At 45.3% G+C, this 26,721-nt stretch overlaps 1 protein-coding gene across 10 annotated transcripts in view; it reads right to left on the bottom strand.

Moving 5' to 3' along the window:
- The window catches only part of LOC135107333 (serine-rich adhesin for platelets-like), a 108,977-nt gene that overhangs the window by 15,917 nt on the left and 66,339 nt on the right, over window positions 1-26,721 (bottom strand). For all 10 annotated transcript variants that reach the window (XM_064017049.1, XM_064017045.1, XM_064017050.1 and 7 more), the window contains 2 exons: window positions 18,205-18,769; window positions 6,859-7,525 (listed from right to left, as the gene is read on the bottom strand). In XM_064017049.1, coding sequence (XP_063873119.1) covers window positions 6,859-7,525; window positions 18,205-18,765 — 1,228 coding nt within the window. In that variant the 5' untranslated portion in view covers window positions 18,766-18,769. The remainder of the gene's footprint in view (window positions 1-6,858; window positions 7,526-18,204; window positions 18,770-26,721) is intronic.

The raw sequence follows: 26,721 nt of genomic DNA, 5'->3' as shown, positions 1-26,721 counted from the left end.
TACTAAAAGAAGCGCTAACTCAGGTGTGGAAGTCGACAGATTGTCAGGAAGATTGACATTGAACAATTGAATCCTTTGCATTTTCTTCTTTAATGCACAGGGGAGGAAGGCTCGGACAAAAAACAGAAAAAAAAAAAAAAATTCCAGCATTTGGGTCTCCTATAAAAGCTAGAATAAGAAAACTTAAGAGGAGCTTATTCAGGTCTGGAGGTTGACAATCTGTCAGCAAAGTAAGAATGGATAAGTATCTGTACTGAATTCTTTGGGTTTGAAGCACCAAACGAACATCGAACTATGACATACTAGGACTGTTATGACTTCCAGCTAAGTAAAGAAGGATGTCTATTGAATTCTTTGGGTTTCATGCACCAAGCCACTATAACTATGAGGCACCAAGCCTATTAGTTATAATATTAGGTGAACAATTTGAAGCTTCGACAAGAACGACGGGAGTGGATGAGGAGGAAGTGTTAAGAACTGCTAGGAGGAATGGGTGGGGATGGCTCTGGCATTAGTATGTGGGTTAGGAGGGCTTGTGGAGGTCGTGGGAGGTGTGACAGGGTTGACTGAGGATTAGACACAGGAAAAAAAAGAACATACTGTGGTGGTGAGTTAGATATGAGAAAAAATTATAAGATGGCGGAGAATGAGGAGCATACGAACACAAAACTCTGGTAGTACGGAGAGAAAAAGAAAATTGAATACAGTTAGAATAAATGTCAGGAATATGCGAAGCGCAGTAGTAGGGAAGAAATAAGCGTACGAGATTGTGAAGGAGATAGGGAAGCAGGAAAGTGTAAAAAAAAACCTAGTGAGGAGAGACTAAGGAAGGTGTACACGGTGAGAAGAATTACAATGAACATTAGGATCCATTGACGTAGATGGCGAGGACGATTGTGAAGAACTGGTGAACGTTGTAAACACTAGGATAAGGACAGTGACGTATTAAGAATGAGGTGATGGAAGCGATGATCTGTTCAGGAAATAAATCGACGTCACACGAGTTGGGACTTAACACGTATGGTCCTTACTCCTACCTTGCTTCCTCCGCACTACAGCTTGACGTACAGTATAAGCTTTACCCTCTTCCCCTCTCCCCTTCCCGCCCCTCCCCGTTAGCTACATATTCACATTATGCCCAGCCCTACCAATACTGTCTGTCTGAAATAAACTAAAATAAAAAAATAATCTTGATAGTTTAATCAGATGAGAAAATGCCTTTCCACACACACACACACACACACACACACACACACACACACAAAAGTTCGTGCTTCGTTTTTCTATTATTTTTTCTAATACTTTTACTTTTTTTTTTTTCACCGAATGACAAAATACTACTAAAGGTGTTGATTATACTGATGGAAACAAACTTCCCTGGCCATCTAATTTACGACGAGTTTCAAGGAGCTGCACTCAAGCCCTTGCAAGTGTAAATCAGGAACTTCCCCCGCAACTCTCACTACTTAGACGCGCTCAGGAGGAAGAGGAGGAGGAGGTGAAACACGTAAACCCCGGAGCCTTAACGACTTGACAGGAAGACGCTGACGCACGTCCTCTAATGTACATGTGTTCTTCTTACTGTTCTGTTTCCAACTACGGAAAAAATGGATATAAAAGATAACATAATAAAGAAACTAAACTATCTAAATATGGTTATGAAGAAGAAGAAGAAGAAGAAGAAGAAGAAGAAGAAGAAGAAGAAGAAGAAGAAGAAGAAGAAGAAGAAGAAGAAGAAGAAGAAGAAGAAGAAGAAGAAGAAGAAGAAGAAGAAGAAGAAGAAGAAGAAGAAGAAGAAGAAGAAGAAGAAGAAGAAGAAGAAGAAGAAGAAGAAGAAGAAGAAGAAGAAGAAGAAGAAGAAGAAGAAGAAGAAGAAGAAGAAGAAGAAGAAGAAGAAGAAGAAGAAGAAGAAGAAGAAGAAGAAGAAGAAGAAGAAGAAGAAGAAGAAGAAGAAGAAGAAGAAGAAGAAGAAGAAGAAGAAGAAGAAGAAGAAGAAGAAGAAGAAGAAGAAGAAGAAGAAGAAGAAGAAGAAGAAGAAGAAGAAGAAGAAGAAGAAGAAGAAGAAGAAGAAGAAGAAGAAGAAGAAGAAGAAGAAGAAGAAGAAGAAGAAGAAGAAGAAGAAGAAGAAGAAGAAGAAGAAGAAGAAGAAGAAGAAGGATATAAGAGAGGCAGGAGCAGGAGAAGCAGCAGAAGCATAATGAAAACCACCATCACCACCAAGATAAGGAAGAACAACAACAAACATAACTGACACTGACCCCCGATACATTTCCTCATCTACAGAGACTTCACTGACCCCATGATGGTTCTGCTTGTAGTGGAAGTGTGTACTCAACAACTAAACTTTTCGCCACATCACGTTGGGAGGCGGTTCTCAAACTTGCTAACTGTTACGACGCACGAGAAGTCTTAAGGAGGGAGGGAGGGAGAAAGGGAGGGAGGGAGGGAGGGAGGGAGGGAGGGAAGGAGGGATGAAGGTGGTGTAACAAAATATTCCACATCTCTTAGTGAATATTTCTATACTAATACCAACAGACCACACAATGAAAATAAGAATGAGTGAAAAAGAAGTCAAGAACGATTTTTTCTTAAACCAATATATATAGAAACAAATTGTTAAGTAATAAATACATGAATAATAAGCAAAAATAAATAAATAAAAGAATACTAAAACACTGCACCACACCATCCAAATGAAGAAGAACAAGAAGAGCAAGAACAAGAACGAGAGGAAGAAGAAGAAAGGAGATGCCACAAAAAAAAAGAGGAAGAACAAGAACATCCACTCAAAAAAAAAAAAAAAAAAAAAAAAAAAAAAAAAAAAACGCGACAAATTCCAAAAAATACCCGCTAAAAATACCCACCGCGCACGTGTGAGGTGGTTTTTTCCGTGACCAATGTTCATTCCTACTTTAAAAACTCTGCCCCAAGTTCAAGGCGCGAGTAGGTCAAGCCAAACACAGGAATGCAAACTGCTCCGAAATATTGACCGTAAACATAGTAGAACGTGAGAAAACCGTGACATTGTATCCTTTTGCAAACTCTACATCCTTATGGGTATCTCTTAATGCCTCCAATAGCACCTCTTCTAAGACTATATCTACATATATTTTTTTTATTTAATTGAGTAATTTCCATAAATTTTCCATTAGGGATTTCATTAAACCCTAAATTGTCCCATGAAGATGATTTCACCTCAAACACTTCCCCTTATCATAAACTCCCTTAACCTAATCTGAAGTGATCATGGGGAAGAAGTCACCTGGATTAGCTCAGGGTACACGGATCTATTCACGTCGAGTACTAGTTTTCTTCTCTCTGCTATGTGATATAAAAATTATGTCTCACTCACTGGAAAGTCCTGCGAGTGCTGAAGTGGTGGGGAGAGAGAGAGAGAGAGAGAGAGAGAGAGAGAGAGAGAGAGAGAGAGAGAGAGAGAGAGAGAGAGAGAGAGAGAGAGAGAGAGAGAGAGAGAGAGAGAGAGAGAGAGAGAATATTACAGGGAAAGGAAGTAACTCTAGAAAGTGTGGAATGCTAAAATGTGATTGATGAGAGAGAGAGAGAGAGAGAGAGAGAGAGAGAGAGAGAGAGAGAGAGAGAGAGAGAGAGAGAGAGAGAGAGAGAGAGAGAGTAATAGTGAGAGGGGGAGTGACACTGGTTTACTACACGTGTCATGAGTTGGTCATTAGTGCTGCCTCACAACGACACCCTCACGATAACCTCTTTAATCACACCTGCCCTTGTCCTCCCTCGCTACTTTCCCGCTGCTCCCTGTGGGCCATTCCTCTCCTCCATCCCTCCTCCTTCCTCTTCTTACCACCTTCTCGTCCTCCCTTTCCTAGTCTTTTCCTTACTTCTCTCTTGTCCATCTCTCCTGTTCTTTTTTTTTTCTTTCTCTCTATCCCTTTCCTCCTCAGACCTCTCTTTTGGTCTTTCTTTCTTTTCCTCTCACCCTCACTGTTCTCTTGCTCTGATTCTGATAGTTTCTCTCCTGAATCCTTGTCTTTCTCTTCTTCCTCTTCTCCCCACTTCCCTCTCGTCCTACCTCTTCTTGTTTTTTTTTTCTCTCCTTTCTCTCTCGCCCTACTCAGTCTCTCTTCCTCCTTCCTCTTCCTCAATCTCACTTCCCTCTCGTCCTACGTCTGATTTTCTTTCTCTTCTTCCTCTCAATATCCTCTCGTCCTACTTCTTCAGGTTGCCTCTCTTTCTCCTCCTCCTCCTCCTCCTCCTCCTCCTCAGTGCCCTTTTGTTCTAACTCTTCTTCCTCCTCACTTTTCTCTCACTTTACTAACTTATTTCTCTCTCTCTCTCTCCTTTTCCCTTTCTTTCATTATCCTCCCATCCTACCTTTTCCTTCTTTCTCTCTCTCTCTCTCTCTCTCTCTCTCTCTCTCTCTCTCTCTCTCTCTCTCTCTCTCTCCTCGTCAGTCTTCCCGCCTGCCATCACCACCACAGCACACTACATCACTACAGCAGGACAAAGGGAACACCACCTTATTACGGCAATCCCTCACACTCTCACACTCACTCACTCTTACACGCTCTCCCGAGAAAGCCTCACATCCAGCCTATCCACTCTTACGCTTCTTTCACGCTTCACTACCAAGCCTATCTACTTGTCACTCTTCCTTCACTCATTAATCTGTGTTCTGTTCATGTCTAAACGTTTAACCCATTCACTCATAGGTACAAACATCTAGGTTACTCATGTTTATCAATGTCCTCACTCTTGCACTCTTTAATTCATTCATTCATTTAATCGTATTCTGTTTGCATTTAGACTGTTACTCACTCACTCACTCACACACTCAGACACATTCAGCTTACTCACATTATACTTATTGATATTCCTTACTCATCTAGATATCTGATTCATCAACTCTTCTTACTTAGTTTTCTTACTCTTTCTTGATCTAGCTGAGTCATTTGTGTTCCCCATTCTTGTATAATCCATTCAATCATTCGTTAATTTTGCACTCTCTCTCTCTCTCTCTCTCTTCTCTCTCTCTCTCTCTCTCTCTCTCTCTCTCTAGCCACCCCCTCCCGAAATAATAAGGCAGGAGGGAAAATCACCCATAATTCATGATATACAATAATAACACCCATACGAGACAAAAAAAACGAGTGGGGTGGAGGAGGAAGAGGAGGAGGAGGACACTCTTTCATCTCACCCCTCCTATACACGTGCCTCCTCCCCTCCCTTCATCCCTCTCCCATACCTCCACTTCACCCCCCCCCATCATTAGCCCCTCCGCTTAATCACCACACACACGACTAATTGCCAAATGATCCGGGCGAGTGGCGGTGATTACAGGTGGTAAGGTGAACTACGCGGCCGTACCTTAGTGGGCAAACAATTTAGACCCTTGATCCCTCTTACGTCCCCCTTTTAACTCTTAACTCTTGCCCCTCCACCACCCCCCCCCTCTCTCTCTCTCCGTCTCTCTAAAGGTCCGGACGCACTTAGCCGCCAAACATTGTCCGGAATATTACTAGTGTCTTGAATATATTTGTATGTATATTCTGAACACAGTTCCTTTGTTTTCTGAATCTCATGTTTCAAAGTACCACATGAGGCGCATTTTCAAAGGTTTCAGTCATATCTCAAGCACTATCAACAGGTTAACAGGCGTAGGGAACATTAGAGAGGCTTTTATGAGAGTTATTAGAATATGATAATAAACCAACCAGAATTTGTCGTGAGAAAAATATCAATGAGAAGCCGACTTGTCATCTCCATGGCCACTGCAAATAGTTTGTAATTATGTCGAAGCTTTTCAAAATACGATCCCTGGTTCAGAAACATGTTCGCTGATGCAGTGTGGAGTACGAGTAACATGCACTTTACATACCGATGGCTTGTCTTCTTTCTGCACCAACGCCTCGATGTGAACGGTCGTCAATATCAAGGAAAAGATTCTGAATGACCTACAGTTACTTATTTGTGCATGAACGAGTCCAGCATCGTATACTACCATATCCTGGAATAACCTCTTGTTTCCTTTCCATCACTGGACGAGTCCTCAATAAAGACGGCGTTCCCCTTTACGTGCACAAAACACCACTTTCGACGACGAAGAAACACTACCATTTCTTTCTGTACAGTAGAGCATATACAGAAATAGGAGACAGATTGCCAATATCATTACCATAAAAAAAATAAAATAAATTACTGAATCCATTACCACTTTAAAGTGCATCAAGGAAAAATTACTACGGAAAAGAAGTTACATAAATGTTAACCAAATGACAGAAATTAACAGCAACACCTAAAGAAGCAAAACAAGCAAGAAGACCACTGGGAGCCGAAACAAAAGCACATTCCACCAATACTACTGAACTGAACTGAAGTAGCAGCCGCGGACAGTAGCAGCCCCTCACCCGCTGACGCCGTGATGAGCACTGCTACTGACACGTGTCGGCGTGGATCGTGTGTCAACTCTGAACGTGTTCGCGCAATTGGTCTGAACAGTCACCTGGTATTGCTTCACACATGCTGGTAGTGCGCTCGGGAACACGGGAAGTTCGTAACAATCTCGGAGCAGTGTCTCGCAATATGGGGATCAAGTGTGTGCGGGTCCTTATTGATGTCTTGCTTTCATCAGTAAACATTATTACTGTACGAGGGTTCTTTGGGAAGTTTAAAAGGGTTTTATGAGCAGCAACTTAAAAAAAAAAACCCTCACTTCAATCACGTATGTCTATTTCAGGGCTAAATAAAAAAATAAAAAAATCTATTCGTGACAAATCTGCAATCATTTTAAGTATAATTGCCTCATGATTAACTTATACTAATCTCTCTCTCTCTCTCTCTCTCTCTCTCTCTCTCTCTCTCTCTCTCTCTCTCTCTCTCTCTTACCTCGCAGAAGGTTGGAGTCCTGCAGCCAGGAGAGGGACGTGAGTTCGTCGTCAGTGCGCGGGCCGCTGGCGGATGAGGGCGGGGAGAGGGAGGGGGGCGGGGTGGACGAGGGAGAGGAAGACAACGATGGGTGACGATGGTGGTGGTGGGGGTGGAGGCTGAGGTGGCTGACGTGGTTGTTGGTGTTGCTGGTGGTGGTAGTAGTGGTGGTGGCGGTCTGCTTGTTGTTGCTGGTTGTGTTGGTGGTGTTGTGGTGGTGGTGGTGGTGATCGGTTGGCAGGCAGGTACTGGTAGTGGTGGTGGTGGTGATCGTGGTGGTGGTGGCGACTGTGGTGGCGGCGGCGTCCTCCACCACCCTGCTGCTCCTGCTTGAGTTCTCACTTTTGATGCTCTTGTTGTTGTTGTTGTTGTTGTTGTTGTTGTTGTTGTTGTTGTTGCTGCTGCTGCTACCACTACTACTACTACTACTTCTACTACTACTAACACTACTGCTATAACAACTATTACTGGTACTGGTGCTACTGCTGGAGGTACTAGTAATGACACTACTACTTCTACCACTGCTGCTGCTGCTGCTGCTGTTGCTGCTGCTGCTGCTTCTGCTGCTGCTGCTGCTTCTGCTGCTGCTGCTGCTCCTGCTGTTGCTGTTACTACCACTGTCCTCGAGCTGAAATACAAGAAAAAAGGTAACTGAGAACCAGGAAAAGGGCAAGTGTGTGTGTGTGTGTGTGTGTGTATGTGTGTGTGTGTACATCCACGGAACACACAACCAGTAAATCATTATTAAGTGGAAACGCACAAGACAAGTGGAGGGGATAAACTGGGAGGAGCAAAGCAAGTGAGAAAGGATTGAGAATAAACTAGGAAGGCGATAAAGTGACAAGTGGCGGGGATAACCTGGCGAGGAAGGCAAGTGATAAGTAGCGCGAATAAACTGGAGAGGCAGGGAGGAGGGTGGTGACAAACAGGTGTGGGTAAAACGAGGAGGAAGGCCAAGTGAAAAGAAATGGGAGTAAAGTTTGGAAGGTAAGCGCGCAGTGAAGGTGAAGTATAGACAGGGTAGAGTAAGTTAAGCTTCAAAAGGTGGGTGTGACTGAATCATATTCTGAAACACTTCTGCGAAGCACTACCACTACATTCAAAAGGCTCTAATTGAAGTTACACGGGTTATTAAAGGGTATTTTTATAGTTCTAGTGTCAGATTAACAAGATTTCCACATTAACGGAGAAATACTCTTGTGAGAACGGCTAATCACCTTTGTAGCCTTTGAAAATAGTCGTGATGAAAGAGCAAAGCGTTTCAGAATGCGGGCCAGATTGAAAAGGTGGCTGAAGAGGGTGACGAAGGGTGGAGTGACTCAGCAGTGACCTAAGAGGGAAGTGGGAGTGTCGTGCCATGTTCCACACCATCCTAGGATACCTCTATCTGCCCCCTCCCGCCTCTATCTGTCCAGCATTGTGCCTCCTCCCTCTGCCTAGTATTCATTGCTAAGTGTTGCTCATTCAACACGTCCCGAAGAGTGATCGCCCGGGTCCTCAAACTACCGCCTCGTCAATCCCCCTCTGTGTCTCGTGTTTCGCCTCGCCCCAAGAATACGTAGCTTTCCAAGACCCGCATTCTAGCAGAACTATGATTGCCCAAACCGCACACCACTGCCCAGTCATTCCTCTTACTTGCATGCCTCACATTCTGGGTTTCTACAAGAATATTGACACTTTCTTTGAGTATATAACCAGTCAAAGGAAATTCATGTAAATAAGAACACTATATTTGCTAATCTGTTTCGTATTTTCATAGGAGGGATCGAAATTTGAGCTAAAACAACATAATTTTAGATGATCAAGAACGTGTATGTGAGCAGAGTTGGTGTGTGAGAGGAAAGACACGTAGAAGATGGAACGACAGGGCAGAGGAGTACATGTGTGGAAGAGGTGTCAGTCAGTCATCTTGCTGCTCAACTGCAAGCTTTCTATGAGCAGCTCGGTGTTTGTTACCTTCATTCCATTTTATTTATTTACATACGTATTTTTTTGCTGTAACGCATACCAACACACGCCTGCCATTCCTCTCCACCCGCGATGCTTCTTTCACGTCATTCCACTCGACGCCTCACGTACTGCATCGTGTGACCACATGCCAAATGCAATTCCCGCTGCGGTTCTGGAACATCAACACAGCGCCGCAGGGGAAACACGCCACAACGCCACTGCAACTCTTAACCTAACACACGCAAGTAACGGATGACTTGGTGACTCACCGCGATGACCTTTGAGTTACTTTTTTTTTTTTCTTCTATTTCGCGGGTCCCGGTTATTGGCTCTCGTGGGGTTTGGTGCTACAGCGTACAACTGAACCTCCAGGAGAGCATTTTGATATTTGGTTGTGTGGTTAACTCTTTAGGTGGAAGCGAATATTACTGTAAAAATTTTAAGCCTTTACGAAAGTACTCTGATTTTTGTTTATGTGCATTTACTTTTTAGGATGAATGGATACTACTATGATTTGAAGCCTTTAGGAAAGCACTTTACTGCTGAGTTCGGGAGTTTTGCTTATGAACGTTTGCTTATTATTATTAACCTTGAACAGGCAGAGCACACACACTGAGAGGAAAAGAGAAGTCTTTTTTTTTCCTCTTTTCAAGGCTAGAGAACTACTTTCAGAGACTCCAGTATGAAAAGTATGTAAAATTGTCAGTGATGAGGGGAAAAAATAGTTTTGGATTGAAAGGCTTAAGAACGGAAATGATAAAGCGTTATTTTAAATCTAAGACCTCCACACATGATAACTTATATACGAATGTGCAGTATGAAAAAATAAGTGTAAAACTGAGTGATATCTAAAAATATTGTCTAGCATTAAAAAGTTAAGAGAAGGGATAATAAAGCGTTATTTTATATTTAAGACCTACGAGAATGTACTTTAACCACAGCGTTCAATGCATACTGAAAATCTCTGAATATTGGAGTAGTGAAACACTCTTCTGAACCACCGGAAGTCACTGAATCCCCGCGCCTCATCACTGGGATGCTGCGTCACTCTTCCTTCCGTCCCTGCCATGAACACTGGGCTGGTAGCCTTCACTCCACACGACAGACCGTATTCAGCACTGTACTATGCTCACTGCCCTGCCGTCAACCTCCCCAATAAGTCACACACTCACATCAGTACGCAAGATTTTGTTTTCCTGCCCTGACTGACTGACTGTTTGCAACGTTACACGCTTACTTCGGGTCAGATAAACAATAATTACTTTTGTATCTCTATTTGTTCGTCTTCTTCACTGGCTATCTGCTTCTCTTTCTCCCTTCTGTTCTTGTTCTTCCTCGGGTAGTATTTTTCTTTTTGTTTGCTTGTGTGCTATCTACGTGCACTTCAGTATTGGTATACTGCAGCTTAAAATAAGGTCTCGTAAGGAGGCAACACGTCTGTTACTGCTTGTTCTTCCATTGTGATCATCAGCTTCTACGAAAGTGCCTCACCGCATCTCGTTGTAACCCGGGTAACACCAAGAGCAGGCACAACAGGAAACGAGAAGAGAGAACACGCGGCAACAAGAACGGGTGAAGGAAGAAAGATAAGAAGCCTGGAAAATTGGGGACGCAAAAAGATCGTGCAGCGTAGATCGGAACACGACATCGCAATAATAAACGGAGATGGCGAGATGGGACGTGGAATATTGGAGGAGGGAGGAAAGGTAGAAAACTTAGAAAATTAAGAACGCAAAAGATCGTGCAACACAGATAGAAACAAGGCATCGTAATAACAAAATAACAAACGGAGGAGTGCTGCGATGGGAATGCGGGCAATTCCATGAAGAAAATAAATCAAAATATAACTAACCAGGACGTAATGAGCACCCGGGGAGGCTTAATGAGGATAATCAAATCAAAATAAATGCATATCCGAGTAATTACGAAGAGAGAGAGAGAAAAAAAAGGTGAGTGGTGAGGCGGCAACAGGTAGTGAGGTAGTGAGGGAGGAGCCGTGGTAGCCAAGGCAACGAATTCTGGGAGGCGAGGCACGGGAGACGGGAAGGCATGGCAACAAGGAGAACTGCTCGTCTCCATGTATCACACCGGAGAGAGAGAGAGAGAGAGAGAGAGAGAGAGAGAGAGAGAGAGAGAGAGAGAGAGAGAGAGAGAGAGAGAGAGAGAAAAGTACGCATTTCCAGGAGGGGCTGTATGGGGTGTACCTTAGACAGTGCGTCGCTAGCAGGTGTGAGGTGAATAATAACTACACAGGGCGCGTCACAACAATTAGTATTACGATATGCATCAGGCGATCTCGTAGACGCGTACTAGAGACGTTTCCCCCGCACGCCACACCTACACACAGACACCCACCCACACAGACGCCCGCCACGTATCACCCACTCACAACGGTACTCGGGTTTTTGTCTTCCCGGCCTGACTGACTGACTGTGTGGCTACAAGGAATCGATGACTGATGGAGGATCGACTGGGACGTGGCTTGGTGGGCCACTACACACACACACACACACACACACACACACACACACACACACACACACACACGTGATGGATGAGTAAGAGAGTGAGGAGACAACAGGAGAAAGACACCTTAGGACACTGGATTACATAGGAAACCGAAAGAAGTAAACGTGAAAGTGAAGGAAGTAAACATATCACTAAATGAAACTTGTGTTAGAGGTTAAGTAGGACCACCCCCTCAACAAACAGCGCTCTACAGCCCCATAAGACAAACCTGGATACTAAGCATGATCTATGGGCGGAGGAAGGGACAGCCTAATAAGCCCCTACAAGCCCCTACTCCCTCCACCAATAGTCTTGCGTGACTGGGAAGGAATAAGGTCAAGGAAAGGCATATAGATGAAGTCCCTGGTGACAGCAAAAGTTATCAGGTGCATGAAGGTCACTTGTTGATGGCCGGAATAAGAGTTGGGTGTCCGGGGTATCCTAAGGAGGTGGGTGTGGGAGGCTAACTGGGAAGGGATAGCAGGTGAGTGTGAGACAAGATCTGAGAGCTGGGGGGTGGAGGTTTCCAAAGGAGCTTGAGAGGATGGAAGTCTCCGATGGAAGGAAGTAATGGGGAAAAAGGAATACCAAGACAAAAATTAATAATAAAAAAATAATAAAAAAAATAAGAGCTAAATTTTATGAGCAGCGGTAATCAGAAAGGGATATGAAACAATGGATTCAAGTCTGATAGCTAAATTTAAAAAGAAACAGGAAGAAATTAGTTTTGAAATGCAATGGTAGATGAATGAAATAGACTTAGTTATCAGGGTGTTAGTGCCGAATCATTAAGAAGCTTTTAAAAGGAAATTTAACAAATTTATGGACGAGAATAATAAGTAAAAATAGGTATGCGGGTTTCATACAGGGACTGCCATGTGTAGACCTGATGGTTTCTTGCAGCTTCCCTTACTTTGCTCGTATGTTAAAGCACGTCAGTCCTATAAGAAAGTCAGCCGTCCAATGCCAAACAATGAAGCAATAAGAATCAATGGTGCTCGAGAGTAAGAAGTATGGAATGGTCAGTCAGTCCACAAGTCAATGCCGTGTCTAGAGTGTTGACACGGGTGGCCACAGCAACGGGGCCTTCTATAGATTCCACAAACAGTCCACTGACGAGCACAGGCGAAGGAACGACACACGACACAACACGACACGACACTTAAAACACCAGCGCACTATTCCCTCGAGGTATAAAGGGAAGCAGCCACAAAGCGCTGGTAAATCGTGTTGGCGGCGAGAGCAATAAATAGTCGATTAGTGCGCCGTTACTCCGGGGAAAAACAAGCCGTACAGAAAACATTTCCCGCGTTTGAATGAAAGGCTTCGCAGATGTAGTTAGGCCAGAAATGCGAGGCGTCAGGCGCTTATGGAATATAAATACACCTCAAGTTGACACGAATGTTTAAAGAGACGACTGGCTACTACGCTGCTTCGTCGAATACTGGTTAAATACAATGTACAGTATGCCTCGTTTACTGCCAGTGTTCCAGCAGTGCTTCTTGGTATTTTGTTGTCGCGTGTACATAATGTAAAGAGAAACACAAGCCTGGAAATTTCGTATAACTTGAGAGAACAGTAACATAGTAATTCACATGGTCAGTTTATTACTATCATATTCCTTCTTTCGGCTGCTCCTGTTAGAGGTTGCCACAGCGGGTAAACCTTCTCCAATGAGCTCGGTTTTCTGCGTCTTCCTCAGTCACACCTAATATAAGAATGTCTGCTTTCATTGCATCCAAACACTTTCTTTTAGCTTTTCCTCTGTTTCTCCTGTCAGGTAGATCCGTTTCCAGCATCCTCCTCCCCAGACACTCATCGTATCTCTTCTTGACATGCCCAAACCACCTCAGTCTCGCCTCTCTAGCTTGAAAACCCTCAATGACTTCCACTCCCTTCTTAAATTATCACTACAATCATGAAAACATCCTTTAAAAATCCTAATTACTCCTACTGCCTTGTTAAATTATCACTACAGCCAAGACAATATCCACTGTACTTTGTTAAGCTTTCACTACAAGCATGAAAACACTCCTGAAAATCCCAATGAATGACTTCCACTCCAGCACACAAAAATGGAGCGATTATACACCCAAGCCCTACAGAACAAAAGCCAATATCGTGAACGTCAAGGTAAGTAAGAAAAGTATAAGAGAAGCGTCTTTGGTAATACAGTAGTGAGGAGGCGACACTTGGTTTACATTACATCTTGTCTGCCTCTGTAAGGGCAAGTAGTGCTTGATGCAGTGAGTCAAGTCTATTGGTCCTAATGGCTGTCCTGTTATTCTTGTTGTATTGATATGATAATTCGAGGCAACTGGCGAGTGGTGCTCATGCCCACCTCGACAGAGAGAGAGAGAGAGAGAGAGAGAGAGAGAGAGAGAGAGAGAGAGAGAGAGAGAGAGAGAGAGAGAGAGAGAGAGAGAGAGAGAGAGAGAGAGAGAGAGAGAGAGAGAGAGAGAGAGCGAAATTGCTATTTTCACCATTACGACTACTACTACTACTACTACTACTACTACTACTACTACTGCTACTTTTACCACACATCCTCGTAGTACACATAATGATGAAAAATGCGGAATGTGAAGGTGAGGGGAAAGGATAATGGTGGCAAGGATGAGAGGGAGCTGAGAGAAGGCTGAAGACATGACGAAGGAAGGGCGGCAAGAGCAGGAACCGAGAGGAAGGGGGAGAGAGGCAAAAATGTTGATCACAGTAGTGGCGGTGAGTGAGGGAGAGCGAAGTGAGAGAGGAGAGTTGAGGGGTTATCTGAAATTAACACTAATAAAGTAAAATAGTAACAGTTCCATTAGCTATAAGTTTTCTTTCTTTCCTTTTCCTTTCTGAGCTCAAAGATTCACAAAGGAACGTAAACGAAGAACAAACAGCAGCACCAGGTTACTTAAGTATCTATCCATTCACCCTCCCTTTCTGTGTCTCCTCACCCTTCCTTCTCTTCCCTCTCACCCTGCCTCTTCTCTGCTCTTCCCTTCCTCTTTCCTTCTTGTCCTCTCTTCTCTTCCCTCACCATTCCCCTCCCTTCCTGTTCTTTCCCTCCTCTTCCTTCCTCTTTTCTCCTCACCATCACTTCCTCTGCACTCATCTTCCCCTTCTCACCCCCATCCTAGCACTGGAACCCTCCCTCTAAACTACCTCTTTTCCCTCTTTCTCCCTTCCCTCTTTCTCTCCCCCTCCCTATTTTCCTCTCCCTTCACTCAGTACTCGCATCCTCCTCCCTTTCCCTTCACTCTATCTTCTCACTCCTCCCTCCTTCTCCCCTCTTTCTCCTCCCCCCTCTCCCTCTTCCTTATCCAATAATGAAGGTCATGTTGCACTCTTAACAAAAGGGAGAGGGAAGGAATAAGAGAAACCTGGAAGATATTGGATAAGTGATGGTAGAGGGAGAGGAGGAGGAGGAGGAACGGATAAATGAATGAAAAGCGAATCTGAACAAAAATACGTTTACATAAAATTGGGAAGTTTCCTGCAAATTACGAAAGGACACACAAAAAAAAAAAAAAAAAATGTACATAAAACAAAACAAATCAGAAATAAAAATAATAAATAAAATGTGAACAAGTGGATGATGGGCACGTGGTGGATGTGGTGTTTAAGTCTGAGGTGGTGGAGTGGAAGAAATATAATTACGTGGAAGAAAAGAGAACAAAGTGAACAAGAGAAGCGAAGAGCAGAGCAGGTTCTAGTGAGTCATAGAGTGGCCAGTGATGCATGGGAAAATTACTTAGGAATTAATAGGGCAACATTAGAAGGAATGGAATGGAAGGGAAGGGAAGGGAAATGACAAGGGAAATCAACTAAAGAAAAAGGGAAGGGAAGGGAAAGGGAAGGGAAGGGAAAGGAAAGGAAAGGGATGGAATGGAGAAAAAAATGTATGGGAGACTGCGAAACATGAGAAGAGGGGTAGGGAGGAGGAGGAGGAGGAGGAGGAGGAGCGGGATGGAGGAGCGGTATCGAAGAGGGGCGATGATAATAATAATGTTACGAAAAGCGGGTGAGACAGAGGTTGATAAGATGAGGGATTGGAGCGAAGGGTACAAGGGAGGAGCGAGAACAACAACAGCAGCAACAACAGGAAGTAAACACAACATAAAAGAAGAACAATCAGACCTGAACTGTCTCTACTTTGATATAATTCATCTTTTTTTTGGAGATAATAAGCAATCCCCCCCTTTTTTTTTTTTTACCTGTAATAGCTTTATTTCTTAGTCCTTCCTCCCTTAGTACGTAGGAAATAAAGAAAATAAAGAAAACTCACTGGTCTTTATGAAACTGCCCTAACTTATACGAACGCAAACATAAACTAGTAACTAATTAACCTAAACTAAGAACCTACAATGACACTAACGATAAATTAATAACCCTTGGAACATTACACGAAGGACAGACAAACAAGAATTCGAAGAGGAGGAGGAGGAGGAGGAGGAGGAGGAGGAGGAGGAGGAGGAGGAGGAGGAGCAAGAAGAGAAGTTGGAGGCGAAGGAAAAGGACAAGTTGGAGGAAGAGGAGGAGGAGGAGAAGAGGAAGACGATGAATTGGAGCAAGATGAGGGACGAGGAAGAGGACGAATTGGGGGAAGAAGAGGACGAGGACGACCACGAGAACAAGAACTGTACAGGGTCCTTACGAAAACCACACAAACTACACTAATCAAATCCAACATAAGAACACAAGGATAGACAGCAAAGGAGAAGGAGAGACAAGTAAAATTGGAGGAGGAAGAAGAGAAGGACAAGAGGACAATTAGTACCGTGCATGGGAGGTGGATGAAGGGTGGGGGGGGAGGGGAGTAGGCACGGTAGTGGGTGGTGGGGGATCAATGCTTTCTTGTCGCAGTCATCAGCCACTCCACCAGTACAGTATAGATCAGGAGGAGGAGGAGGAGGTGGAGGAGGAGGAGGAGGAGGAGGAGGAGGAGGAGGAGGAGGAGGAGGAGGAGGAGGAGGAGGAGGAGGAAGGTTGTACAGGGACAGAGTAGGGGAAGAAATGTAAAAGGTGAGAGAGAGAGAGAGAGAGAGAGAGAGAGAGAGAGAGAGAGAGAGAGAGAGAGAGAGAGAGAGAGAGAGAGAGAGAGAGAGAGAGAGAGAGAGAGAGAGAGAGAGAGAGAGAGAGAGAGGGGGGGAAAGGAAAAAGGGTAGGTGGAATGTGATAGAGGTGAGGAGGAGGAGGAGGAGGAGGAGGAGGAGGAGGAGGAGGAGGAGGAGGAGGAGGAGGAGGAGGAGGAGGAGGAGGAGGAGGAGGAGGAGGGAATGTGATAGGAGGGGAAAGCAATTTCGAAAGGTGCTAAAAAAAAGGGTGGTATGTAGAGGAGGAGGAGGAGGAGGAGGAGGAGGAGGAGGAGGAGGAGGAGGAGGAGGAGGAGGAGGAGGAGGGAGATGAATTAAGCAGAGAGAACTTCAATGTAGCAATAAGCAGTAGTATTCAATAGTATTTAATAGTAGTAGTAGTGTAGTAGTAGTAGTAGTAGTAGTAGTAGTAGTAGTAGTAGTAGTAGTAGTAGTAGTAGTAGTAGTAGTAGTAGTAGAACCAGTAACAACATAAGTTAAGACATCTTTCTAAAATAAAACAACTTACAAAAGAATTCACGAGTGACACACACACACACACACACACACACACACACACACACACACACACACACACACACACACACACACACCTGTAGCGTCAAATTACTCTGACCTGTGTGTGTGTGTGTGTGTGTGTGTGTGTGTGTGTGTGTGTGTGTGTGTGTGTGTGTGTGTGTGTGTGTGTGTGTGTGTGTGTGTGTGTGTGTGTACATACTGCTTCCAACCTTCTTCTTTGCCTCTCTCTCTCTCTCTCTCTCTCTCTCTCTCTCTCTCTCTCTCTCTCTCTCTCTCTCTCTCTCTCTCTCTCTCTCTCTCTCTCTAATCCTTAATAAGTTAATTCATTGGAAGTGGACGATGAGAGGGAAGGAGGAAGGGGGTGAGACTTGAGTACGGGAGAGGAATGGGAGGAGGGGAGGGAAGAACATGACAGATTGAATGAAGGGAGGGAGGAGAGAAACCGAAGAGAGAGAGAAGGAGAGGTGAGACTGAAAGGTAGGAGAGGGAAACCGAAGTGTGGTGAGGGGAGGGAAAGGTGAAAGGACTACATATTGAAGAGAAGGGGTTGAGGGGGAGGGAGGGAAATGGAAGGGAAGGGCATGGCACAGAGATAGAGGAAAGGAGATTGATGGAAGAGGGAAGGGAGAAGAAAAGAAAAAGAAGAGAGGGAAGTGGAGGTGGAAGAGGGAAAAGTGGAGGAGGGAGAAAGGAAGAAAGTGGAGAAGGAAAGTGAAAAGAAAAGGGGAATGGAGATCAAGAATAGGAGAGGGGAAAGAAAGGGAAGGGGAGGAAGAAAAGAATAAAGGGGAGATGTGAGAAAGGGAGGAAAGGAGACGGAAGGAAAGGGAAAGGAAGAGAAGGGAAGGGGAGGGAGAGAAAGAGAATGGGAAGGAAAGGAAAAAGAGGGGAAGAGGAGAGGGTCAGTTAGTAATCCAGCAGGTCTCTGTGATGTTATCAGTGTTGAGTGGCTCTGGGGAACACCAACACTCCGCACCTCCCCTCACCCTCCCCATCACCTGGACTTCCCCCTCCCTACCCTGCATTCTCATCATCGTCATTTCTCCCTAATAATTCCTCCTCCCCTCACTTCCCGTACTTAACTATTCCCTCCACTTTCACTTCACTTTCCTCACTATTCCTACTGCTCTCCCTATCATCCTCCTTTCTCTTCTCTATCAAGTCCTGTTCTCTCCCTCATTTCGTACTTCCCTATGTTTCTCTCCTCTTCATCCCTCCTCCATTCCCTTATCTTCCCCCCACTCACCTTGACATTGGAGGGCGTGGCCTGCAGGATCGCGGCCGTCGCTGGGGCTGCTGTCCTGCGCGGCGTGGTGGTGGTGGAGGTGGAGGCGGACGCCGTGTGGAGGGTGGCGGTGCCGTGGGTGGTGGGGGCGGCCTGCAGGAAGACGTGGTGGAGGATGGGCGTGGCGTAAGACACCGCCTGAGTCCTCACCACCTCGGCACCCTCCACCAGGGTCGCCGTGCCGGTCTGGCCATCCACGATCGCCGTCATGCCCTCACCGGGCTCCCCGTCGCCGCCCTCTACCGTCACCGTCAGTCTGTGGGCGGAGCCTTGCGGGCGCAGCACAGTGGTGGTGCCGTCCGCCGCCTCCAGCACCGTGGCCCCATCCTCGCGGCTGTACAGCGTGGTGGCGCCCCCGCTACCCACCACCACCACCTCGCCCCCACCCACGACGTCCGCCCCCTCGCCACGTGCTCCCTCCTCATCCTCCTCCTCGTCGTCGTCATCACTGTGGGGGAGGGGCAGCCACACTTGGTGGGTGGGGGGGCAGCTTGCCTCGCCGCCGCCGCCTTCACTCATCATCACGCTGCAAGTGGGGAACGAGACTATTAGTATGTTATTTTCACGACAACCAGCAACAACCAGCAACAACAACAATAATAATAATAATAATAATAATAATAATAATAATAATAATAATAATAATAATAATAATAATAATAATAATAACCTTTTCAACTTTCCAAGTTAAAAAATCACATCGTAAGAAAATTCCCTCAATTATCTTTTTCAGTGCCGTGCCGCACACCTGTGGCGGTGTGTGCGGGACGGCCACTGGTGCAAGGCCTGGAGCCGGGGCGGGGAGGCGCCGGGCCAGGGTGGCGGGACACTCACCACCACTCAATGGCACCACCACACGGGTACAGTTTAATTGGATCGTAAAGGAGAGCAATGACAGTAAGATTCCCGGTGGAGAATCGTCCTCCCCGCCGCGCGCCACTTGCTGACTCAGGAGGTAGGATACAGGGGCCAGGCAGGCCTCTGTCCCGGGCCAGGTGGGTGTCAGCACGAGAACAGCTGCCCACACCACGTGCTGTCGCGGGCAGGGATGTCAGCCTCGCACACCACCACCACACACACGCATACACCCACCCTCGCCAGCAGACATACACACGACGCCGTCAGGCAGGCGGCAGGTGGGCGTAAAGTGGGCGGTACACGTGTGACAGGTGTGCAAGTGGCGGGCCGTATGCCGCTACACCCAGCCCGCACGGGAGCGTCTCGTGTTGCCTGGCAACGTGTAAACAATATGTGGACGACGGCGGCACAGGTCAGAGTCGCTCGGCTCGAGCCCACGCCACGCTACCCCGACCCTCAACCCACTGCTGCATGGGGTGTCTTTCATGGCGTGGGAGACACAGGGAAAGGGCTCTGCCTCGCCATGACTCTCTCACAGGAGTACAAGTCCTTGGATGAGGTGACACGGAAGCAAGGCCTCGGTCAAGGGCGTCGGGTGGCGGGCGCGGCCAGACGGAACTGGGCAGTAATGCTACAAGTGGACCGGGGGCGCAGGTGTGGCCGCTGCCCGCCACCTATGAACACCGCCTCGACCCACACACTTATCTAAAACGCCCACACTCTTCCACCCACTCACCCTCAGCACTCAGCAACACTCAGGCCAACACACTTCCTCCTCGATTCAAATGCATGTCACACGCACACACACACATGCCATGCCAATCAATACTTTTAAATTCTTAATGGCACAACCCGAATCCAAAGACCACTTCCCCATCTTCTTCCAACACTGGGAGCGGCATACGCACCAATAGCCACGGCGGTACAGCCTCAACAGTGGAGAGATTGGTGCATCCCGCCCACACCTACTACATCTGGCCTCCCCGCCACCCATGTACACGCCTCGCATAACCTTTCCTTGCTGTTTACTCGTGTACTGTTCCCCAAGTTACAATAGTAATTCGATGCTGGCTGACAATCGTGGTGTGTGTGTGTGTGTGTGTGTGTGTGTGTGTGTGTGTGTGTGTGTGTGTGTGTGTGTGTGTGTGTGTGTGTGTGTGTGTGTGTCGCATACATGATAAACCATAATGCCATTTATGGTCCGCTAATTCACTCCTCACATACTTGCATGGAGTAACAGAGAGCAGCAAAGAAGTGATAGAGTGAGCGTGTATTGAACGGAGACCTTCCTTCCTTCCTTCCTTCTTACATAATGAATAATTACTGCATAAGTGGCCACAGTCCTGCTCCGCCCTACTACCACCACCACCACCGCCGCCGCCGCAAAACAACAATGAGGCGAGGAAGGAAAGCCAGGGTAGGTTAAGTGCCTCAGTAATATACTCATGCACTGGTGCCACTAATTCACTGATCCTTATCTTTCCTTTTTTTGTATTATATATCTTGGACTCTCGTAAGATATTATACTATTGGTAGTTTAGCAAGGTACATTAGCTGAAGACCAAGAGTTTCGTAATATCTGTATTTTCTCCTATAACAGTGTCTGTTTGACCATGAGTTTCTCTCTTGTCTAGGGATAAAGTGTGTGTGTGTGTGTGTGTGTGTGTGTGTGTGTGTGTGTGTGTGTGTGTGTGTGTGTGTGTGTGTGTGTGTGTGTGTGTGTGTGTGTGTGTGTGTGTGTGTGTGTGTGCGCATTTAAAGACAAAAATAAGTTTCATTTATTTGTGTCTTTGGAAACTGTATAAAGATTTTTTGCCAATAAACCAACTAACTGTGTATGTGTGTGTGTGTGTGTGTGTGTGTGTGTGTGTGTGTGTGTGTGTGTGTGTGTGTGTGTGTGTGTGTGTGTGTGTGTGTGTGTGTGTGTGTGTGTGTGTGTGTGTGTGTGTGTGTAAAAGCACTACTCATCATATTACTAAAACAGCCACCCTTCCACGTCCCTACACACACACACACACACACACACACACACACACACACACACACACACACACACACAATACAGAGCCAGGCCGGGGCGTCACGAGCAGCGAGCGTCGTGGTGCAGAACACAATGTAGTGAATGGACAGGATTAAACTCACACACTCACCTAGGACACGTGGGAAGCCCTTAAGAGTTCTATAATCAATGAGAATCCTCTCTCTCTCTCTCTCTCTCTCTCTCTCTCTCTCTCTCTCTCTCTCTCTCTCTCTCTCTCTCTCTCTCTCCGAAAACTGTTCAGCGAAGTTTTAAGATTATATTGCCAACAAATACAATGCACTTTCACTTTCTACCTCCCCACTCTCTCTCTCTCTCTCTCTCTCTCTCTCTCTCTCTCTCTCTCTCTCTCTCTCTCTCTCTCTCTCTCTGTCCCCTGCTCACCTCCCCACCACCGTCCCCGCCCCTTCCTCTTTCTCTTCGCCCCTGTGTTCCCCCTCGCAGCGGCACGTGTCACGCGTTAGGAAGTGTTACAGATTGTTACGAGAACAGTCCATTTTGTCCTCAGTAAACAGTTCTTAGTGGCCCTCACTCCACCACCCTTCTCCCCTGTTTTCTCTCACTATTTCCCCTCCTCCTCTTTTTCTCCTTTCTAACATACGCGTGACTTGTCTCTTCTGCTATTCGTTCTTTATTTCTCCTCCTCCTCCTCCTCTTCCTTTTCCCTTCTGCTTCTTCCAACGTTACCTCTCCTGTTTTTTTTTCTCTCTCTCCCTCCCTCTCTCTCTATCATACACGGGACCTGTCTCTTCTGCCACCCTCTATTACCTCTCTCTCTCTATTCATTGTCTTCTGTCTAACACCCACACTCTACTATCACATGCAACGAGGTGAGAGATACAAATGAAGGCCATGGATACTTACACTATTATTACGTCGCGCAGTTATAGCAATTATATTCTAGAGCCACTGTTGTCACGTGTATCAGTGTTACTACTACTGTTGCTGCTACTATACCATCAAACTTCACAGCTATCACTTCTCATAATATTTCTACTTTATGAGCTCTATCTCTACCTCTTCTACTATTTCTATAACACAATAGCAACACAAATGGTATCAAACAATAACACACTTTTTTTGTCCCTCACAACTCTAGTTTGTAATAAGCAACCCTATGTAATGTAAAAGATGTCGAATAGTAATAACGAAGGCTCTTCCTGTACCCCGCCTCCTCTTCCTACTGCTACTTCCACAGCTACTTATGAAACTACTGCCATTACAACCCCAATAAAAACCCAGTGTAAGATCTGTAATTTTGAGAGCAGCGCCAGCCGGGCAGTTAGTCATCCCTGTACTCCACCTCCACTTCCTCCTCTTACAACAACAGCAACAACAACAACAACAACAACAACAACAACAACAACAACAACAACTACTACTACTACTACTACTACTACTACTTTCACAGCAACTCGTAAAATTACCAATACAACTCCATTAAAAACTGTAAGTGATCAGTCATGTAGTGCTGCACCAGGAGGGCAGTCACCCAGTCTCATCACGCGATGCCAATTCGAGTGCATATCATGGAGTGTGTTTGCATGACACAGGTGCCGAGTAATGGACGGATCGAGGAGGAGGCGGTAAGACTCTCAGCAGGACACGCGGCCGCCGTCACGTCACGTCAAGTGGAGCGGAACAAACGTTAAAATACGCTGTGTTGTCCGTCGGCCCCCTGCGTTCTGAGAGTGGATGTGTGGCTGTGTGTGGGAGTACTTCTCTGCTCTTACACGTGAAATGGTGATGATGGAGTAGTGGATGGGGGAAATAAGTGTAATGTTCGTTACTTTGTGTTGCAGTTAGTGTAATTATGCAAACACACACACACACACACACACACACACACACACACACACACTGTGAGAGAGAGAGAGAGAGAGAGAGAGAGAGAGAGAGAGAGAGAGAGAGAGAGAGAGAGAGAGAGAGAGAGAGAGAGAGAGAGAGAGAGAGAGAGAGAGAGAGAGAGAGTATATCTGCACTGTGGAGGTAAAATAGTGCGAGACAATTATTTCTTCCTTCCACATGAATGGTGACGGATAAAGAGTACAAGAAAAAAAAAGGGGGAAAAAAGGGGGCTGGTGCAGGACTCATTATTATAGGCAATATGTAGTTATTTTTAGTAAAGTAGTGAGGTGTCGAAGGTGACAAAACTATGGTATTTATTCAAATTTTTCATCAACAAGTAACAATCGTTATATATTTCACAATGATGAAAAATGCACAAATACGTATCACAAAGTTTTGTGTTTTGTGAGGATGTGATGAAATAAAAAAAAATGGAATACACGTTTAGACAGTGAGACAGATATAAGAACAAAATATGATACGATGATACGAGAGAGAGAGAGAGAGAGAGAGAGAGAGAGAGAGAGAGAGAGAGAGAGAGAGAGAGAGAGAGAGAGAGAGAGAGAGAGAGAGAGAGAGAGAGAGAGAGAGAGAGAGAACGTGAGCGACCACGTGGCGCTGAGAGAGGCGAGGCGTGGCAGACAGAATTAATGAGGGATAATAATAATGACGCTGGAGGTGAAAATATGTGGCGAGACAAAAGAATAAGGAGCGAGGGCAGACTCCTTCCTCACTGGCTTGGGTGAGCAAACTTTGAGATAAAAGGGTTTGGCTTCCTACTCTGAAACGCTTTGCTCATAAAGACTAATTTTTGCAAGGCCACATAGATGATTAGTCGGGTTTGCAAGGATGTCTTTTCCCACTTGCCAGGTTAATACGGAGCTTCAATGTACTGGTTAGACACGTATGAGAATTGCGGTGGTGGAAGAGCAGAAGATGAAACAAGAAAATCAAGATCTCCAGCTTCATCTCGTATTTTCTACCACCAAGGGAGGAAGGCAAGATCCTCAAGGTCAGTAACCAGGATAGGACAGGAAATCATAGGTTCAAAATTAATGTACAGTAGTTAGATTTAAAAGAAAGAAGAAAGAACTCATTTTGAAATATTGTGGCAGATGAACGGAATAAGACTCAGTAATCAGACAGTGCCGAGTCGTTAGGGGCCTTTAAAAGAAAATCAGACAAATTTATGGATGAAGATGATTGGTGGAAATGGGTACGTAAGTTTCATGTAGGGACTGTCACGAGTAGGCCTGATGGTTTCTTCCTGCTTCCTCTATTGTCTTGTGCTCTTATGTTCACAATACAAATATGGGCCTGTTTTTGACTACTGTTCTTCCGCCAATAACGCAGTAATAATATAACAATCTGGAATAACTACATGGAAGAGAGAGAGAGAGAGAGAGAGAGAGAGAGAGAGAGAGAGAGAGAGAGAGAGAGAGAGAGAGAGAGAGAGAGAGAGAGAGAGAGAGAGAGGAAGAATAAAACAGTAGGATATAAAATAGAAAACTTTCTCGCCACATAAATAAAAATAAGTTGGCGGTCTTTAACCCGAAAATAATAAAGCTGTCCTTATAATTATACCATCCTCTCTCTCTCTCTCTCTCTCTCTCTCTCTCTCTCTCTCTCTCTCTCTCTCTCTCTCTCTCTCTCTCTCTCTCTCTCTCGTATATAAAAAATCCTTATAAGTCAAGAACTGGAAGGTCGCCAGATCAAGAATGTGTCTTTTTCTCACTCTCACTCTCTCCCTGTCCTCTCTTCTCTCCCTTTCACAGTGTATACTCGTGTGAGAGTGGGAGGAAATAAGCAGGCGATGAGGGAAATGAGGAGGGCCAACACGCCAGGAGGAGGAGGAGGAGGAGGAGGAGGAGGAGGAGGAGGAGGAGGAGGAGGAGGAGGAGGAGGAGGAGGAGGAGGAGGAGAAGGAGAAGGAGAAGGAGAAGGAGAAGAAGGAGAAGGAGGAGGAGGAGGAGAAAGAAGGTTAGAAAGACGGATAACAAAAAAATCAAAACTGAGGGGAGAGAGAGAGAGAGAGAGAGAGAGAGAGAGAGAGAGAGAGAGAGAGAGAGAGAGAGAGAGAGAGAGAGAGAGAGAGAGAGAGAGAGAGAGAGAGAGAGAGAGAGAGAGAGAGAGAGACGAAGAGGGAAGAGAGGAGGAGGAGGAGGAGGAGGAAGAGAGGAAATTGGAAGTGAAGGCAAAGTGGTGGGCGGGGAGTACCAATATCTCCTTCTTCTGAACGAGCTATTTTCTTGCCAGTTTTTCTTCCCCCTTCCCTCTTTATCACCGTCCCTTCCTTGTTCCTGACGCCGGCGCTGAAGGCTCAGAGCATAAGTGAGTGTCTGTAGGAGGCGCCCCGGGAGAAGGGAGGGAAGGGAACGCTTTCATACTGGTCGGTTTTCTTTTGGGATCGTAAGCAAACAGGGATATTTTTGTATAGTGTTTTGTAATGCAATGAAGGGATGTGGCTGGTGTGAAGGTATTGGCTGGTAGATGGTGATGGGGGACGAAGAAGAAGAAGAAGAAGAAGAAGAAGAAGAAGAAGAAGAAGAAGAAGAAGAAGAAGAAGAAGAAGAAGAAGAAGAAGAAGAAGAAGAAGAAGAAGAAGAAGAAGAAGAAGAAGAAGAAGAAGAAGAAGAAGAAGAAGAAGAAGAAGAAGAAGAAGAAGAAGAAGAAGAAGAAGAAGAAGAAGAAGAAGAAGAAGAAGAAGAAGAAGAAGAAGAAGAAGAAGAAGAAGAAGAAGAAGAAGAAGAAGAAGAAGAAGAAGAAGAAGAAGAAGAAGAAGAAGAAGAAGAAGAAGAAGAAGAAGAAGAAGAAGAAGAAGAAGAAGAAGAAGAAGAAGAAGAAGAAGTTCCCACCTCAAGAAAAACCTCAGAAACAAGAGAAAAAACAAAAACAGTAAATAAAAAAATAAAAAAATAGCAAGAAAAAAATGAATACAAACTTTAGCCTTGTAACTGAGCTAATCAAGACCAGACTACATCATTAAGCACATTACATCTTCTTTTGAGAAACACCTGAGTCATCAATGCTTACGTGAACACCTGGTGACCCGCTGCTGTGGCTACACCGTCAATACAACTAGGTTAACACACTCACTTCCCTCTCCTTCTCTTCCTCTTCCTTACTTTCCCTTCCCCCATTCCCTCTCCTTCTCTTCCTCTTCCTTACACTTTCTTTACCCCCTTCCTCTACTTCTCTTCCTCTTCCTTATTCTCCTTTTTTCCCTTCCTTCTCTTTTTCTTTTCATTTTTACTTTTCCTTCTCCCTCTCTTCCTGTTCCAATTCTCCTTTTTCCCTCTTCCTTTTCCTTTTCCCCTCTCTTCCTCTCGTCTTCCTTCTAACTCTTCCTTTTTCCTTATACTCTTCCATTCCCATATCCATTTACTTTTATAGTCAACTTGATTTATCGATTTTCTATGTATTTCTCCTATTTATGGGCGCGGTGATAAAGAAGAAAGTTATAAAGGAAGAGATGGTGAGGAAGGTGGACATGGTAATAGTGGAAAGCTGTAATGGTGTGGATGTTCCGTTACCATCCCTCCACCTCACTCCCAAACTCACTCGTCTTCTGTGTGCACTCCACTCCATCGCACTCTCACAAGCCACATTTCGTCTTGCAGTTCGCGGCCACTCTACTGCTTAAGGAAATGCACGTAAATACACATTTCACCACGACTACAAGGTCAGTGTTAGTATTGCTACCGAGAAGTTGTCCCCCCCATCTCTCTCTCTCT

This window comes from Scylla paramamosain, chromosome 15, assembly GCF_035594125.1.
Source record: "Scylla paramamosain isolate STU-SP2022 chromosome 15, ASM3559412v1, whole genome shotgun sequence".
Classification (NCBI taxonomy): Eukaryota; Metazoa; Arthropoda; class Malacostraca; order Decapoda; family Portunidae; genus Scylla; species Scylla paramamosain.
Note: the sequence above shows the minus strand (reverse complement) of the source record. Positions and strands in the feature narration are given on the sequence as shown.